The 18852-nt window shown below is 41.2% G+C and overlaps 1 protein-coding gene across 1 annotated transcript in view; it reads left to right on the top strand.

The window, feature by feature from the left end:
* CRIP2 (cysteine rich protein 2) overlaps positions 1 to 18852 on the top strand; it is a 130011-nt gene that overhangs the window by 69002 nt on the left and 42157 nt on the right. Inside the window, exons 3-6 of the mRNA XM_063439436.1 lie at positions 6127 to 6184; positions 6938 to 7081; positions 14401 to 14469; positions 15441 to 15535. Of these exons, the coding sequence (XP_063295506.1) occupies positions 6127 to 6184; positions 6938 to 7081; positions 14401 to 14469; positions 15441 to 15535 (366 nt within the window). The remainder of the gene's footprint in view (positions 1 to 6126; positions 6185 to 6937; positions 7082 to 14400; positions 14470 to 15440; positions 15536 to 18852) is intronic.

The raw sequence follows: 18852 nt of genomic DNA, 5'->3' as shown, positions 1-18852 counted from the left end.
ATTCAAGCGGACTTCAAGACCATTAAACGATGCTGCATATTCTCACGCTCTGTATGAGGACATCTAGTGTCATTGAAATCCTCATAGGAAAGCATTGAGGCAATGTTTTCCTATGGGTAGGGCCTAATGCGCTCACAGCACTCGCTGCGCATTAGGTTCTCCCGTCAGATAAAGTCAGAAGAGACGGAGCACCAACCCAGCGCCAAGGGACATCGGCACTGGAATCAGGTGAGTAAATAAGGTTTTTTTTATTTACCCCTTTATCTGCAATGGGGGAGGGAGGCTGTGAGGGGACGATGACCAGAGGGCACTACAGTGTTAAGAATACAGATTTGCATTCCTAACACTACAGAATCCCTTTAATGATGAGGAGCTGGGGTTAGGAAATAGGATGATGGGTTAGACACATAGAATAGCAATATTTTGTTAAAGAATTCTGATTAGGCTGAGGAGTTTGCAAATAGGGTTAGGCATTTAAGAGTTCATCACATATATGTACTCGAGTATAAGCCGAGTTTTTCAGCACATTTTTTGTGCTGAAGAACCCCAACTCGTCTTATACTCGAGTCACTGTCTGTATTATGGCAATTTGCATTGCCATAATACATACAGGGGGCTGGCAGCGAGCGCTTACCACTCCTGCAGCTCCTGTCAGCTCCCTTCTCCTCCGCGGCGGTCCGTTCAGCACCTCTGTCAGCTCCCAGTGTAAGTCTTGCAAGAGCCGCGGGGTCATAGTGCGGCTCTCGCGAGACTTACAGTGTGAGCTGACAGAGGAGCTGACCGGACCGGCCCCCCACTGAACTACCAGCCCCCCACTGAACTACTAATGCCACTGGACCACCAGGGAGTGAGAGCCCCCTCCCTGGCCAGCTAGGGAGCGGGGACGAAAAAATGTATATATAAATAATAATAATAATTAAAAAATAAAATAAAATAGAAAATAATAATAATAATAAAAAAATATTAATGAAACAAAAAACAATATTAAAATAATAATTAAAAAATAACCCCACACCAAGGCTCTGCATCGCACACTGCACATCACTACAGATCAGCTGGACTAATCCATTCCCACTGCTCCAACGTAAACTGCCACCAAGGCTGGGTGAATTTGACATTGAGAATATATAAATGTAAACTCTACATTATCAAGTAAAGTCACTTTGAAATCCCAGCAGTTCTCAATTTAGTAAATACCCCTGCAAGACTTTCCCCAGCACCTGGTTGTTGGCCTGGCCTTGAGTGTCAGAGAGAGAGACCCATTTTTATTATACCTTTCACAAATAGTTTGACAAACAAACACAACAAATCCTATAGAGTCATGGCATTATGACCTTTATACTGAACTGTAATTGATATGCTGATTTAATACCTATTCATTATTATGGCCAAAGTTGCTGTGCACCAATCCTATCTCTGGGATCTCGTATAACACATTCAAATCAACTTAAATTAAAATTTAAGGCAAAATAGCCTAACTGGAAAAATTCTCTGTCAGCTATCCTTCCAGTTTGGTCAACTTGGCCTAAAATGTGAAATTCACTTTGAATTGTCACTTTAGTATATACCAGTGATGGCGATCCTATGGCACCCGTGCCACAGGTGGCACGTCAGGCCCTTTCTGTGGGCACGCGGCCATAGGATCGCCATTAATGCAGAGTAGGCACCTGCCTGCCCGAAACGGCAGGCGCCTACTCTGCTTCCGGGTTGGGAGGCAGGCGGAGGGATCTATGAAGCAGCTCCCCTGTCCTCCCGCGAGCAAGCTGTGTGGAGAGGACAGGGGAGCTGCCTCATAGATCCCTCCCCCTGCCTTCCGACCCGGAAGCAGTACTTACCACCACCGAACCACCAGGGATGGCTGTGCCCCTCCCCCCCTCCTTCAAGGTAAGCAGGAGGGAGGGGAATACTGATTTAATATAATTTTTTTTTTTAAACCTGTTTCCCCCCCCAGCAGTACCCCTACCCCCCCACACACACAGTACCCCTACCCCCAGCAATGCCCCTACCCCCCCCACACACACAGTACCCCTACCCTCCAGCAGTACCCCCTGCTCCCCAGCAGTATCTCTACCCCCCCACACACACACACACAGTACCCCTACCCCCCCAGCAGTACCCCTACCCCCCCACACACGCAGTACCCCTACCCCCCCAGCAGTACCCCTACCCCTCCAGCAGTACCCCTACCCCTCCACACACACACACACAATACCCCTACCCCCCCAGCAGTACCCCTACCCCCCCTACACACAGTACCCCTACCCCCCAGCAGTACCCCTACCCCCCCAGCCACACAGTACCCCTACCCCCCCAGCCACACAGTACCCCTACCGCCCCCACACGCAGTACCCCTACTGCCCCCACACGCAGTACCCCTACCGCCCCCACACGCAGTACCCCTACCCTCCCCAGCAGTACCCCTACCCCCCACACACACACAGTACCACTACCCCCCACACACACAGTACCACTACCCCCCACACACACAGCGCTCCCCACCCCCACACACGCCCCCCCACACACGCCCTCCACACACCACCCCAAACACCCGCCCCACACACACACACACACACTACACACACACAGCAACCCTCAGACACACACAGCACCTCACACAAACACTACACCCCTCAATGCAGTATGTGTGTGTATTCAGCAGTCTGTGTGTGTGTGTATTCAGCAGTCTGTGTGTGTGCGCGCATGTATTCAGCAGTCTGTGTGTGCGCGCACGTGTATTCAGCAGTCTGTGTGTGCGCGCGTGTGTATACAGCAGTCTGTGTGTGTGTGTGCGCGCGTGTATTCAGCAGTCTGTGTGTGTTTGTGCGCACGTGTATTCAGCAGTCTGTGTGTGTGTGCGCACGTGTATTCAGCAGTCTGTGTTGGCACTTTAAGGAAAAAAAAGTTGGCATGTATTGCGGTTTCGGCACTCGGGCTCAAAAAGGTTTGCCATCACTGGTATATACCTTGACTATGTTAAGGTAACAAATGTTTTTCTTGGCTAGTCTTAGTATACTGGTGCCCACTTTGTAAGGTAATCTGTTGTGTTAGGTTTGTTCATGAAATGCAGAATTAAAGTGAACTAAAAACTCAATTGCAGAATTAAGGCAAAATTAGCTGATTTAAAAAAAAAATAAAATTTATCCAACTCGGCCAGAATCATAGCTTGGCTAATTTTGCCTACATTATATATTATTCTAATTTGTTGCTTGATGCATAAAGCCTTATGTGTCTGCGCTATAGCTCAAATGTGATGTATTGGTCTGTGCTCAGAAAGTGGCATAATAGTGTAGTTCCAAATATTAATATTGGCTGGTTTGAGCAGTGCTAACTTAGGTTTGAATTCCAGTCAGACCAGTAGGTGTCCCTGGGCAAGAAATATAATAAACAATAATGCAGAGCAGAGCTTGTATTCAAGTTGTCTATGTTAATCAAAAAGTGCTTATTGTTAAGGGGCACTCAAAGTACCATAACCATTGGTTGTGGAGGCAGCATGTCTCTGGCTTCATCCTCTGGTTCTGTGAGAAAAAAAATAGCTTTAACTGTAAATGAAACAATTACAAAATGTTACAGGAACAATAGGTTGATGAGGACCCTGCTCAAACGAGTTTATAATCTAGAGGAGGCAAGATATATATAAAAAAAAACACAATAGGAAGGGAAGTGTAGGGGATAGCAACCAAGCAACAAGGTGGAAAAGTAGCAGAACTGGAAGGTGAGAATGGAGTGTTGCCCTGAAAGAGAGAGCAAGAGGCAGGTTTGTGAAATAGAGGTTACTCTGGGATCTTTTTGTTTAAGCTTTTTTTTCTGAAAAGATGGGTTTTGAGAGGCTAAAATACTGAAGGCTAGGGGAGAGTCTGGTGGGGTAGGCAGACTTTTCCAAATGTATGGAGTCAACCTTGAGAAGTCCTGCAAGCTGTAGTTATTTAGGGGTATGAACAGCGGAAAGAAGGAGGACACCGGCAGAGTGAAGAGACAGAGAAGGGGAATACCTATGGATTAGTAAAAAAATAGAGACTAGAGTTGTTTAGAATTTTACAGGTAAGAGCTAGTATTTTTAATTGACTCCTATAGGTTTCAGGAAACCAATTATAGAGAATTATAGCAATCAATGAGAGATAACTAGGGCATGAACAAGCTCTTTCTCTTTAGCAGCATCTTGTGTAAGAAAGGGTCAGACAGGTTCAGTGTTTTTAAGGTTCAACTGGCGGGATTTGGCAACAGACTAGACCTGAGCTCCTTAGGTTAGGTGCACAGGTGAGGGCAAAATCAAAGACAACACCAAAAGAGCAAGTGTGCAAGGATGGACTGATGCGGGTACCATCAACTTGCAGGGAGAGCGAAAAGGGTGTATGTTTTGAGTGGGGCTGCAGCATCAAGGGCAGAGTTGAGGGTAGCATTAAATGAGGAAATAGCCAGAATGGGACAGGAGAAGGTAGGTATGGACGAGAGTTTAAAATGGACATCAGGTGACAGTGGCTGGAAGTCAAGAGACTTTACGTACCACCTAAGTCGAGAAGGGTTAGATTTAGAATGTTGGGTGAGGGGGCACGCAAGAATAAAAGATATGAAGTGGTGAACTGAAAGAGAATAAAAAATGTGAATGCATCTGAAAAATTAAGATCAAGGGTATTGCCAGCTAGATGCTTGGGAGAATTAGCCCACTGCGATAAGTTGAGGGAGGAAGCAATTTAAACAATGTTTGAGGATACTGTAATGTTGAAGTCCCTAAGAAATATAGATGGGATATCACTTGAAAAAAAGGAGGCAAGCCAGGCAGTAAAATGATCAAGGAAGAGAAGAGAGGACTCAGGGAGGCGGTAAATAACTGCAATGTGTGCAGCAATTGGTTTGAACAAGTGAATGAAGTGAATTTCAAATGATGAAAAAGAGAGAGAAGGGGGGGTATAACGGTTTGAAGGAGCAGTAGAGTGAAAGCAGAAACTCTACCCCACCACCCTTACACCTTGTCACATTGTTTGGGGTGTGAGTTAATTAAAGACCACCAAGGGATAAAAGGCAGTGGTAGCAGTATCAGAGTGAGATTTTAGGGAACATGAGATGAATAAGTCATGGACAGCAGCTGATTTAGTAATGTTGCACACAGAGTGTGCATTCCATAGGGCAGTGCAAAAAGAGGACTTGGAGGGAGAGTTACATGGGATGGGTATAAGATTGGTGGGGTTTCTGGTGTTGGGAAAGGGATGTAAGCATGGAAGGGGCCATGTTTTTTAGAGACATGCCCAGTTGCTGGTTGGGGCACAGGCTCTGCAGTCTGCATATGGCTTTGGCTGCAAGACTTGCTAGCACTGAAGCAATGCACTGGTTGGGCTGCTTTGACACAGAACAGGAGGTTGGCATGCAGGCATAAACACTACAACGTGCCATAGTGGCAATGATGCGTGGGGCATTCTCTTAGCTTATTTATGACTGCGATGTATTGATCCTGTAAAGAGCTTAAAGTATTAGAAATATAACCCTTTTGTACTGCCTGTTTTTTTAACCGATGTTTTCACACTCATCGATGACCATCTCCAAATAACACACTTACAAGGATAATCAGCCCTGGTAAAATATCCTCAGTGCTGTTTGAAATCAGCTATCTATCAGCAGTGGCTTTATGACTAATTAATTTCTGCGGCCATCGTGAGTGACATTAAAAACTGAGTTTTTGGAGTCTCTCTCTCCATCACCAACTCTCAACAAAGTCAGACATTGTGCCTTTCATCAACAGTCTGGTACCACAAAGTCAAGCTAAATTATTTATTGGGAAAAGAGATAAAAAAAATGGGTTCCTCTCTGCTCCTCATACATAAATAATTATTGCTCCACTGCACTATTAATACTTTTTAATCAAAAGTCACATTTAAAGTGGTCTGGTGCATGTGCTGCTGCCCTGTCCATTTCCAGAGTTCACACAGGAGAAGATAGTGGTGGATAGCAGTGGAAAATAAGTTTTCGGCCTGGCTTGGGGCTTAGAGCTTGAAATACTTGTATGCTATAATGCAATTTATGTACAGATAGCTGCTGCAAGGTGCTTCTGAAAGGTTTAAGTAACTAATTGTTTAAATAACTTTAAATAACTGCATTTTGAAGTTTTACTCTAAAAGTTGTTTTCTTACTTTTTAGCATGATGGAAAACCATACTGCCACAAGCCATGCTACGCCACCCTATATGGGCCAAAAGGTGCGTTTATTTAATACATTTTTCATTGAAAACCTTTTGTTTTGAAGTATTTAGATTAATAAAACTCAATTGTTTATCTATTAACCACTATAAGTCAATTTTTTTAAACTGACACTGTAAGCACCAGAGTCCATATAGCTCATTCTAGCGGTTATGGTGCTGTGTGACTATGGGTGTCAAGGTTATATAATTTTTGCATTTATCTTTTGAGATACGGGTGCCATAATGTCACTATATAACTGTGTAGATACATTATATAACTGCATTGTAATAAGGAAAACACATTTAATTAATCTGCTCTGAAAACAATATTTAGCTACAGTTTTCCATAGACATGCAAACTGTCTGGATGATTAGAACCAGTTGTAAAATGTACCATTACTTTGTAAACTATGAGTTTTCAATTGTGTTTCTTTTTATATAACTATGGTCTTGCTCAGATTTTACAATGGGCATCCTTTAAGGTTTGTGTGAGAGGATTTGCTTAATGTGTTGTCGTGATAAACAATACATAGAAACTGTGTTCATTAGCTGCCTAGGGCTTACTGCTACTAATAATCCATCATAGAACAAACATCAAAGCTTTTAAAAGTTTATGACTTAATTGTGTTTAAAATTGCAGGCTCCCTTTTAAATGCAAAAGTATATTTACCTTGTTGAGACTTTAAATACATTAACTTTTTTTAAAAAAATACAAATTATGATTTTGTATTTTAGTCAATGTGTAAATGTGATTTTGTTTTTTTTAACCAGGAGTTAATATTGGAGGAGCTGGATCCTACATTTATGAAAAGAGCATGAGTGAAGACAAACCCACTTCTCCTACTTCTCCTGTGGAAGTAGCCCCTAAGCAAGAAGAGAAGAAATATAGTGGTCCAACTAGAAGCCTCAGTAAAGGTGAATGAGTCTATTTACACATTTAGGCTTTTGTGTAAATTGTATTCTATTTCATCTTTTGGGATTGAAATGGTAATTGTTCTGATACAGGAAATAAGGGAAACGTATTTAGTAATTTACACCGTACCTGCCAACTTTTAAAATGTTCCGTCTGGGAAGTTAGGAGGCATGTATTCTGAGTGGGCATGCCAATTACAATTACTCATGCTACTTGCGTGAGTTACTGGCAAAAGGCATGTTAGTGCAGCACATAACTCCAGCCAACCAGGCACATGGGAATGCAATGTGTATATTATGCTTTAAGGCAGCACACCAGAGAAGCAAATTGGGACTAAAATAGTTGGTCCCCAGACCTGGACTGTCTGAAGTAATCTTGGGACATATGTTTAGGCACCTAAGTAAGGCACACAAAAGGATGTGTCAAATATTCTGAAACAGCTGGTCAAACGATTATAACAAATGGGATATAAATTGCATTTCTGTGCCTTTCTTTTGCAGACCTCTCTTGCAGCTCAAACAACACCTACACTCTATTATACATATAAAATATTTTCCGATGCTGAAATGTCTGAAATCCTTAGTGTAGTTTGAAGTGGTGGCATAGTTATTACAACCTTTTAGGCACTGCTTAATGTCAGTACTCCCTTTTCCACTCCTTGTGCCAAGAGCTTGACATTAAGTTGGGCTATTGGGTCCTAAGCCTTCTAGTCCAATTATAAAATGACAATCATGGCATATGCAGTTTCCTGATTCATAAAAAAGGACTCTAAACCATTGGAGCTTAATACCAACAGTATATAAGTACCCAAATACAGAGACATGTGCAGGGCCGGTGCAAGGTTTTTTGCTGCCCTAGGCAAACACACATTTGCTTCCCCGCCATATGTTCTGCCCACCATGTGACATCACAATGCCAGACCCATATGATCTGCCATATGGGCCAACGCCAATGCTGCACACAGTGTCTTTTATCTGTAAAGGCAGTGTGTTTACATTAAAAAGTCTGCAGCGGCAGGCTATAGACACCAGAACCACTACATTAAGCTGTAGTGGTTCTGGTGACTATAATGGCCCTTTAATGTGAGGTAAATTAGATATTAGTGCCACTAATAATATACTGGATTGCCTACTTACCACCAGATGAGGACAAGAGGATGATGATGGGCTCAGGCTGCAGTCTGGCTCCACTGGTCTGGTGTAGAAGAGGATCTCTGGAGACTGCTTGTAACAGTGCTCACAAAAATCAACGAACAGGAAGCAGCTCCATTTTTGGGACCCCTTACACAACTCAAGGTCTGGGCCCCAGGGCCTGACCGTGAGTATGCCTACAAGGCCCGCCCATAAGTCCACCTACATTGCCCATACCTGAGTTCGCTCACAGGGAGTGGACTGTATGTGTGTAGGGGATGTGTTATGTGTTATTGTAGAGGATGTAATGTGTGTGTGTTCTTATGGAATGTAGTGTATAGGTATACCAATTTGTGTAAGGAATGTAGTGTGCATTGTGTATTTCTGTGTGTGTAAGGGATGCAAGGTGTGTTTATGTGTATGTAATGTAATGCAGTGTGTGTCTGTAAGGAGTGCATTGAGTGTGTGTAAGAGAGGCATTTTGTTTCTGTGTGTGTGTAAGAGAAGCAGCGTGTGTGTGCGTAAGGGATGCGCACTGTGTGTTTTAGTGTTTCAGTGTGTCTGTGTGTGAGTAGGGATGCATTGTGTGTTTCTGTGTATGTGTAAGGATGCATTGTGTATGTGTGTAGTTTGAAAGAGAGGGTATGTGGGGTAGGATAGCTGTTAAGAGGGGAGCAGCTCTTTATTTTTTATAGTGCTCACCCCTCCCCTCCTGTCAATTAGTGCTCTCCCCTCCCCTCCTGTCCCTTAGTGCACTCCCTTGGCCCCTGTCCCGTAGTGCTCGGCCCATCCATCCCTAAGAGCTCCCCCCTCCAGTCTCCTAGTGCTCTACCCTCCCCTCCTGTCCATTAGTGATCTCCCCTGTCCCTTGGTGATCTACCCTATCCCTCTGTCCCTAAGTGCTCTCTCCTACCCTCCCTTAGAGCTTTCCCCTCTGTCCTTAGAGTTCTCCTGCCCCCTGCCCCTTAGTGGTCTCTTCCCTGTCCCTCAGTGTTCCTCTCCCATCCCTGTCCCTTAGTGGTCTCTCCCCCTCTTAGTGGTCCTCTCCACTCCCCCCTAGTGGTCCTCTCCCTCCCCTCCCTTAGTGGTCCTCCCTCCCCTCCTTAGTGGTCTTCCCTCTCCCCACCCTTAGTGGTCTTCCCTCTCTCTCCCCCCACCGTGTAGAGCCCCCCCCCCCCCCCCCAAAAAAAAACCTTCGTGTTATCCTCCCTCCCCCTTAGTGTTATCCTCCCTCCCCATAGGGTTATCCTCCTTCCCTGTTGTGCCTATCTTTAGCATTGACGGGCCTTTGTCTCCTGTATTTGGTTGGACTGAAAGGAAGTGCTCTCTCTCTTCCTGTCAGTCCGGCACAATCCGCGCTAAACTGAGTGACAGGTAGGAGGGAGCGCTGTGCACTATCCTCCTGCCGGTCACCCACATCTGGGGCCCCCCGGGCCGGTGCGCCATAGGCGACTGCCAAACACGCCCATAGCACGCACTGGCCCTGGACAGGGGTTTATATGTATTTTTTTTTGTTGTGGTTTGTGCATTACTTGTTCCAGCCTGTCGCTAAACTGGAAGGAGCCAAGGTCAAGGGGACATAGTGTAGCAATGAAAAGATAATACAAGTCCAGGTCAAAATATCAACAGGCACACACTCCTCAGATGCCATGGAGAGAATCACAACATGGAAACAACCTGTCAGAAGTGAGTTTTTATATAGGTAAAAAAAGAAAAAATAATTTGCCATCACCCTGGGACAATGGAACACAAATATATGGAGTCTTGTGATTGACAAAATGAGTCTTTCATTTAAAAGGATATGTTTGGAGAGCTATAAAAGGGCACAGAAGAACATCTTGTGTAATATATGACTCCAAAATGTTGCAAGGGAGTACTGATAAATAAAACAGGTGTCTGGTGTCTAATTCTCGCTTCTCCAAGTGCACTTGTAACAACAATTTGGGCTTCCTCTGAATATAACCAAGATCATTATTTGGATCCACAACAGCGCCACAGCGAACAATGCTGCAAAGCAAGATGCATTAGGAGGTGTCATGACACACTTGCATTACACAGTCTGGCATGCACACACTACACATACCCTGTCAAACACTCAATATATAATAAGGAATACTCCAAACATCATACCTACTGTTGCATATTACAGTGTATTTGGCCTGGAGCATCACCCACACTATTGTAAGTGATCAAATAGCGTAAGAGCTTCCTGAGCCAGCTTATTGGCTGATATAGAAACATAGAAACATAGAATGTGACGACAGATAAGAACCGTTCGGCCCATCTAGTCTGCCCAATTTTCTAAATACTTTAATTAGTCCATGGCGTTATCTTATAGTTAGGATAGCCTTATGCCTATCCCACGCATGCTTAAACTCCTTTACAGTGTTAACCTCTACCACGTCAGCTGGAAGGCTATTCCATGCATCCACTACCCTCTCAGTAAAGTAATACTTCCTGATATTAGTTTTAAACCTTTGTCCTCTTGTTGTGGTAGTTTTTCTTCTTTTAAATATAGTCTCCTCCTTTACTGTGTTGATTCCCTTTATGTATTTAAATGTTTCTATCATATCCCCCCTGTCTCGTCTTTCCTCCAAGCTATACATGTTAAGCATATACATATAATCAGCTGATAACTCTCAGCCAATGAGCTTGGACATCGCTTAGAGTTGAAAGCTTCCAGCTGCAGTGGGGCATGTAGTGGCATCTGGTGGACCCCAGGAAGAAGTAAAATTGTTCTAAATGGTTTGACTACTTAAACTGAAGTGGCGTCAGGGCACTCTTGGCACCATAGCCACTATGTGGGCTGCAGTGGTGATGGTGTTTGGAGTGTTCTTTTAAGGGCATGTAGGTAGAGTTATTACAATGTGATCTCAGTGTGCATTTAAAAAAACATAACTATGGCATATTTATAACTGCAAGTAGCAACAAAGTGTTGGACTGCAGAATTTTTTACTGACTGATTTAAGCAGCTACAATGCTTCGACCATCAACCAGTAAATCAAGCTGTAGAAATCTTTCAGATCATTAAGTGGTAATTACAACTACATTGTATCCTGTTTGGTTAAAGAAAAATATGTTGTGTTTTTTTTTTTTAAATTAAATATTTCAAATAGTTAAAGGTTAGAGAACCTCATTAAACTAACAAGGACGTTTTGTTAATGTGAAACATTTTTTTTATTGAAGGAATGAAAAACATGTGCGCATCCAAAAATCCAGCATTGATTGCTTAACAGCATATATGGTTAAGGCGGCTTTGTCACATTTCAGGTTTTGCTCTTAAATTATTCATTTTCTTTGTCCCCCTAATTCTTCTTGTATATATATTTTTTTAATTAACCTTTTACGTTTTCTCATAGGGACTGTGATCGTTGTAAATTTTTGGTAATGGCAGGAGTGTAATTAAAATTAATTTTAGTTGCTAAGCTAGTCCACAAGCTATCATTCAAAATAATTTCAGAGAAGGACAGCGGAGAATTGAAGAAAATGTAATAAACATACATATAGAAAATGGTAATGGATACAGTATAATAATTAATATACAAGTGGAATAAGGAAAAGATAACTGAAAACAAAATAAGACATGATACTGCCACTTTAATGAAGCTGCAATATTTTAAAACTATTTAACCTAAATAAAACACAAAATACAAATCACATAATTGTATCTCTTAATTCTTTGTAAGTTGTTAATTTATAATACTTATTGAAGAACCTAAAGCACCCTTTCTAAGAGTGCTGTCATATTCTAATTGGGTGGCTACCAATATACGTTTATTGAAGTATAATTTATGCAGTAGAGGTTTTTTTTTTCCCTTAAGGGGGAGCTCTATGGAATTGTGATATAATCATGATTAGATGAAAATAAGTATCAACTTAGTAACACAGTTGTGGCATTTGTAACTGGGAGCGTGTCCTGTAACTAAAGTGCACGGTCTTTAAGATTTGCCCATTTCAGCAATTCATTACCTGCTAATTGGCTATGTAATGTGCACACCACATTGCCAAGACTTCCCTGCATAGTTCTTGCTAGGACCTTTTTTATCACAGTCTATTGGCACAAAAGTATTTTTTGTAAACATTTTTTACAGCCATTGTTTTTGGAATACGTACCCATGGCAACCAACCAATTCCTGCGTGTGTGCTTGAACCACTCTTTCATTCTTGGAAACAGACATTTTACTAATGCCTCATTGCCTCCTCTCAGCCAAAGTCCCCTCTGCCCACCTTTTGTGCTGTCCTATGCGCTTGCTAAATTCTCTGCAATCCACATTTTCTTTTCTGTATCCTCCCTCTTTGCTTACCTTTGGGAATATAAACATATCCACCAGATCCTCTACCCATGTTTTTCTATCTGAATTTGAGGCAACAATTTATTTGGGAACTACTATGGCCTGTAGGTGTTGGAGTAACAGAGCTCCCCCCTTGAGGATACCCATGAAGCTACTCCCTTGTTTCTACATTTATTTCTTAATAAAGAGTTAATTTCTTTACCTTCATTTTCCCACTCTTCTGGGAATTGTATGCTTTCCTATGTTTAACAACCCAAAACTACCATTAATAACCAGTTGGCATTGAGGCCACTGCTCCATACTTCTCTATGGTTTGATATGGATTCTATATCCTACAACAGCATTAGCTCTGTTGCATATTACAGTGTATTTGGTCCCTCTGTTCATTCTAAGCTATTTAGGAGGAACAACTTATCTATGCCACTTTTGCAATAGCATACTATTTTCTGAAATTTGAATTGTACATGATGTTTATGCTATTGTTTATAGTGTTAGTGTTCTACATACAACTGCTAAAACTGATAGACTACATACCCAGCATCTGCTCCAATTTGAGATATTTGCACATGACCCAGTCAGTAAAACACTTGCCTTATCATTGATACTATTTTACAATCCTATAATACTAATAAATTGTTACCACATAATGCCTACTAGTAACTGACTTGAAAAACATTTACACTATGTTTACTATTTGCATAGCAGTCTTCATGTCCTGCCCATGGGTAAAAGTCATGTGTTTTAAATGCAGTCACCACCAAGCAGATTTATACTATTGTTTTTTTGTATGTCCTTTTATTCAATGTTTTGGCTGGCGATAACTACATATCCCAGGTCCCATAAACTCCAACTGAAGCAATTCCTGTCTGAATTTGCTACATTTTGTATACTTTCAAATTCTTAACAGTCGAACAGTCATCTCTGCAACCACCGTAAAACAATGAAAACAAGCCGACACGCCAATATTGGCCCTTTAAAAAAAAAAAAAAAAGAAACAGGTCCACTTATTTTGCATGTACTGGATACATGTATGTTAAATAATCTCAGATCAAATTGTCTTCTAAACTTGAGAGAAATAGATCTTCATCCTTGACAATAAAATGCAATTAAAAATGTAAACTTTCTCAACATACAGCCTGGTACTCTAGTAGCTAGTAGACTACTCTTGGCTAGCTCTTCTACAGCTTAACCCCTTAAGGACCAAACTTCTGGAATAAAAGGGAATCATGACATGTCACACATGTCATGTGTCCTTAAGGGGTTAAAGGGACACTATTGTCAGCAGAAAAACTACATCTTAATGTAGTTGTTATGGTGTCTACTTCCTGTCCCTGTAGGCTTTTTATTGTAAACAGAAAAAAAAAGGCAGTGTTTACATTACTGCCTAGGAACACTGCTTTTGGCAGTCTCTCAGAATGCCACTAGTGGTGCTTCCTGCCGTTCAATGTCTCCAGCATCTGTTTGATGATCTCAGCCAAGAAGACTGAGCAGGGGCAGAGCCAGCCGTCGCATTGCAAGAAAGGTAAGTTTTACACATTTTTAACCTGGCCAAGGGGTACTGGGGACCTAAACGGCTCTTCCAACACTATACTGTCAGTAATACATGTATGCATTCCTGACAATATAGTGTTCCTTTAACCAGTTAACATTTTTAACCTGATAAAAGCTAAATTTAAAAAAAAAAAAAATGTTTCTTCTTCATGTATTGTTCTAAAAGAAAGCTATTAAAAAAGATGATGACTATAAAAAAAGTAAAACATGTATCTTAATTATATTGTAAATCTCATTAAGAGTTAGATATACGGACAGACACATAGATAACAAGATGCATTTTAAACTCAACTTAGATAACAGTATACATTTTAAAACTCAAGTTGTTATCATCCCTTCTACTTTTAGCTTCAAGTATTACAACCTTCACTGGAGAACCGAACTTGTGTCCTCGCTGTGGAAAGAAAGTTTATTTTGGTGAGTGTTTATGTAGCAACTTTGATGTTTATAGTTCTTGAATTTAATGAGGTATAAATATCATGGAACATGTGAACAAATAAATATATAAAAAAAAAAAAATACATTAATATGTGAATACTATCCAGTTTAGGACTCCTGGTTCTTTGAGAGAGTATTCAGATACATGATCACCAACCTAAAAATGCTGGATTTATAATAAAGAAAAGGGGTAAAAGAAAACATCTCCATGTGTTCAAAACATTTGGAGACTTGAAAGGAAATTAGTTTATTAGTCCTTGGGGGACAGTACATCTCCTGGTATTCTGGAATAAGAGTTTACACAATTTATAATCATGTTATTGTGGTGCCATAACTAATTCCAGTGGAGCTGTGGATATCCTAGCACATTAAGCAGATGGACACTTGCAATCATACTATTATTTTCAATCAAAACTCATCACAAGTGGTGTTAGGATACAGAAGGGAGCCTGAAGCTCTATTTTGTAACCCCTCACTCAACACAAATCAGCAGCTTGTTTGAGCAGAACCCTCTTCTCCTCTTGTGTCTGCCAGCATTATTTCCATGATCCATCTGTAAATTACGTACTGGTTGTTAAATGTCCCCACTGTATAATTGTACAATACTGTTGCTGCTAATTCATGTCATTGGTGGATCACCATAGAACACCATGAGAAGCGTTGGATTGGACCAGAGATCATCAGAAGGATGATCTCACAGCAGGTAATATGGCTGCCATGACAAGAGTTGAGACTATATCGGGTAAAGGTTGCGCTTTTAAAATATTTTTCGAAGGAGGCGGAACCTGAATAAATAAATAATAGGGTTTTTTTAAGGCTAGCTTATTCCTAATGTTTAGTGTAATATTTTTGCCATGTGTAAAAATGTTGTTGTTACAATATTTATTAAAATTGAAAAAAAAATCAAAATCAAATAGTGCAACAACTTAACTAATGTATTTGTTAATTAGCTGAAAAAGTGACTTCACTTGGGAAAGATTGGCATCGACCTTGCTTGCGCTGTGAACGTTGTTCGAAAACTCTGACTCCTGGAAGCCATGCAGAGGTAAGAACAATATCCTGATAATTAATTTACTTTTTACAGTCTAATATAAAGAAATTATACAGATAAAGACTCTAGTATAATAGAGGTATGTTGCCTCTTGTTTGTGAGAACATCTCTTTGTAGTTTAATACCTAACCATATTTCAAAAACATTTGAGGTGAGTGGTAAATAAATATGACATATGATGTTATAAGAATATTATTTGAACACCAGCATTCGTAGGCATTCATGAGCAGTATTCATGTCAAGTATTCAAAGTGCTTGCTTTACACAATCAAACTGTAAAACAGGATGCTGTAGCAGATGTGATATATATGTATTTTAATGTGTATTCTTTTTAGTTTGTGTATTAATCTTGCTTAAGGCATTCCAAAGCAAAGTCACAAAATTTAGAAAAGGAATAACAATGTATTAAAGAAAACATATTCTCCCCCTATGCCCCTGTTTTTTATTTTATTCAAGAAGCTTGAAGCTCTAACAGTCATTCCACACATTTTTTACAGATTAAACTTTTATTGAACACATTCTTTATCTTCTTGGATGGCTATACTGAAAACCTATATTACTCAGTATTTTTGTGAAATGTAATGTAGGCCTATGACTGGCTAGCTGCGTTTCTCCTCTACATAAACAAACATCAAAAGAAGAACCTGTAGTGTAGAACATTAAAATGCATCTTTTTTAAAGTACACCTATAGATTCTTTAACAAAGCAGTCGCAAGTATGAACTAATTTATTTCTTGTACTAAAGGAACACGCTAATCACCATAACAACTACTGTCGCCTGTAGTGGTTATGCTGCCAAGATTGCCCTAGCACCATTCCACTGACGGTATCCAGATCATTTCCATTCACACACTGTATCCATCAGGCACACACTGCCCCCACACACACTGTACCCCTCACACACACGCTGTATTCCTCATGCACACACACACTACATCCTTCACAAACACAATTTACCCCCACACACACACTGCACCCCTCACACACACTCACTTACTGCACTCTTTACACACACACATTGCACCCCTCACACACACACGCACACATACACTACTGCACCTATCCCCTACCCCTAATACAGCCCCTATCCAGGCAGACCCCAGGTAAGTTGTCAAACTGTTTTTAAACGGATTGACTACTTACCCTGGGAGGGCGCCACAGCACTCATGGCGCCATATAGTAATGTAGTGGTTATTGTGCCTGTATTGTTTCTTTAAATAATCTACCAGTGCCGCTTCCGAGATTAGGTTCTGGATTTGCCCTTGACAGGGAAACATCTCTGCTGAACAGGAGCCCAGTAAATGCAGCAGCGCTGTACATTTATACAACCTAGACATTTTTTTGACTTGGGGTGCCTTGGAAAAATATTAAGGACACCTTGAACCTAAAAGGTTTGGGAACCACTGATTTACACAATCATGCCCTGGGGTAACAGAAGAAACTTGAGGCATCAAACTTGATAATATGATTAAAGTGGATCTTTTATTTAGGAAAACCCATCTGAGCTGTGATGGAAGAGATTTGAAAAAATGAAGTCTAAATTTTTTAATAGCATGTAGAACATATCTACTATGAGATGAACAAAGACTGAAAATGTACAGCTTTTACCTGATACAGTACATGCAAAACTGACGGGAGTTGGAACATTCCGATACAGGATTTACAATGTCTTTTTAGTAATATACTAGGCATAGCAGCTAACTTACCTATGAAGCATTACTCATTTAAAGGGGATCAGCCATGGCTCCTTAAAAAAAAGTTTTTTGGCATGTGTACTAAAACACAATCTGTGCGCTAAGATTAAAGAAGGCTTAAACCAGATAACAACATGCATTCTTCTTTTCCCACAATTAATGCTGAGACGTCTCATGCAATCAATACTTCCCCCCGCGGTGGCAAGGAAACTCACCTTTGCCGGAATATACAGACTACCCACTCCAACAAGGGCATCTACACCCCTCGCAGGAGACATCATAGTCCGCTGCATCCTTCCCCAAGATAGGGGGCACATAATGTCGGCACTCAAGGGCAAGACGCCACTCAATTTTGAGGAGTCTCAATTGACTTTTTATCAGGACTTAACTAGAGCCATTCTCCAATGGAGAAAAACCCTCAGCGACTTCACCAGCCAGCCAAGCTCAGTGGGAATACCATACCAGTGGGGAAACCCACGCCACCTCCTGCTTACACACCAAGGAAACACGTACAAAATCGCTACAGGATCCGACGCTACCGCGCTACTACCAAAACTGGATCTGCCAACCAAGAACACCCAGAGTGAGAAGCACGCAAGCGCCTCTAGCGGCTGTCAGTGAGACAGCCACTAGAGGCTCTGGAGCCTGGATTAACCCTCAGTATAAACATAGCAGTTTCTCTGAAACTGCTATGTTTATAAAATAAAAGGGTTAACCCTAGCTGGACCAGGCACCCAGACCACTTCATTAAGCTGAAGTGGTCTGGGTGCCTATAGTGGTCCTTTAAGGTTTTTTTTCCTATCACTTTCTACTACTTAAGTTTTGTTGATGACTCACTAGTTAAAAACCTGACCCAAATGATGCTCTAAGAGCTTGCCAGGGATGGTGCTGGAACACAGAACACAGAACTCCCCCCCACGACAGCCCGTAGGTTAGGGTTACTACCCCCTTAAAGAGTAGCTCAAACGGACCAAGGAAAAGGTCTCCTGACAAGCTACTCTCAAGACTAATCGACCGACACCACAGACCACTTGACATTACTACAGATCCATGAATGGGACAATCCCTCTATACGATACCTCAGCTCCCAGCTTAAAGCTGACTTAGCACAAAACCACCCACTATGGATCACGCCTCATTTACCACCCCATGACCTAGGGAACGACACTTATGAACCAACTGTAGTAACCATACCCAATATTATACCAATCTACTTCCTAGGTCTCATAATGTTTTTTTAAAATATAAAAAAACTGTGCCAAATTACAACATGGGTTGATAAACAGATGCTGATATATATCATAATGTTCACTATTGCATGTGGTAACTATACCTTCTGTTAAACAGCACACAAAAATAAAGAATTTTAAAAAAAAATGCTGTCCAAAATCAGTCATGCTTTCCTACCTTCAACCAGAATCGCCAGACATTTTTCAGAGCGACAATAAATCGAAATGTATAAACTGTGTTATTGCTTGTGATGCCTCCAAGGTGAGAAGACTTTCAGAAGAGTATTAAGGACCAACGAAGGCAAGTCCCACTCAGGGGCCAGACTTCAGAAAATTACCACCAATGTAACATCATTCATAATAGTAACATAAATGATACATTTCTTTA

Source organism: Pelobates fuscus, chromosome 13, assembly GCF_036172605.1.
Source record: "Pelobates fuscus isolate aPelFus1 chromosome 13, aPelFus1.pri, whole genome shotgun sequence".
Classification (NCBI taxonomy): Eukaryota; Metazoa; Chordata; class Amphibia; order Anura; family Pelobatidae; genus Pelobates; species Pelobates fuscus.
Note: the sequence above shows the minus strand (reverse complement) of the source record. Positions and strands in the feature narration are given on the sequence as shown.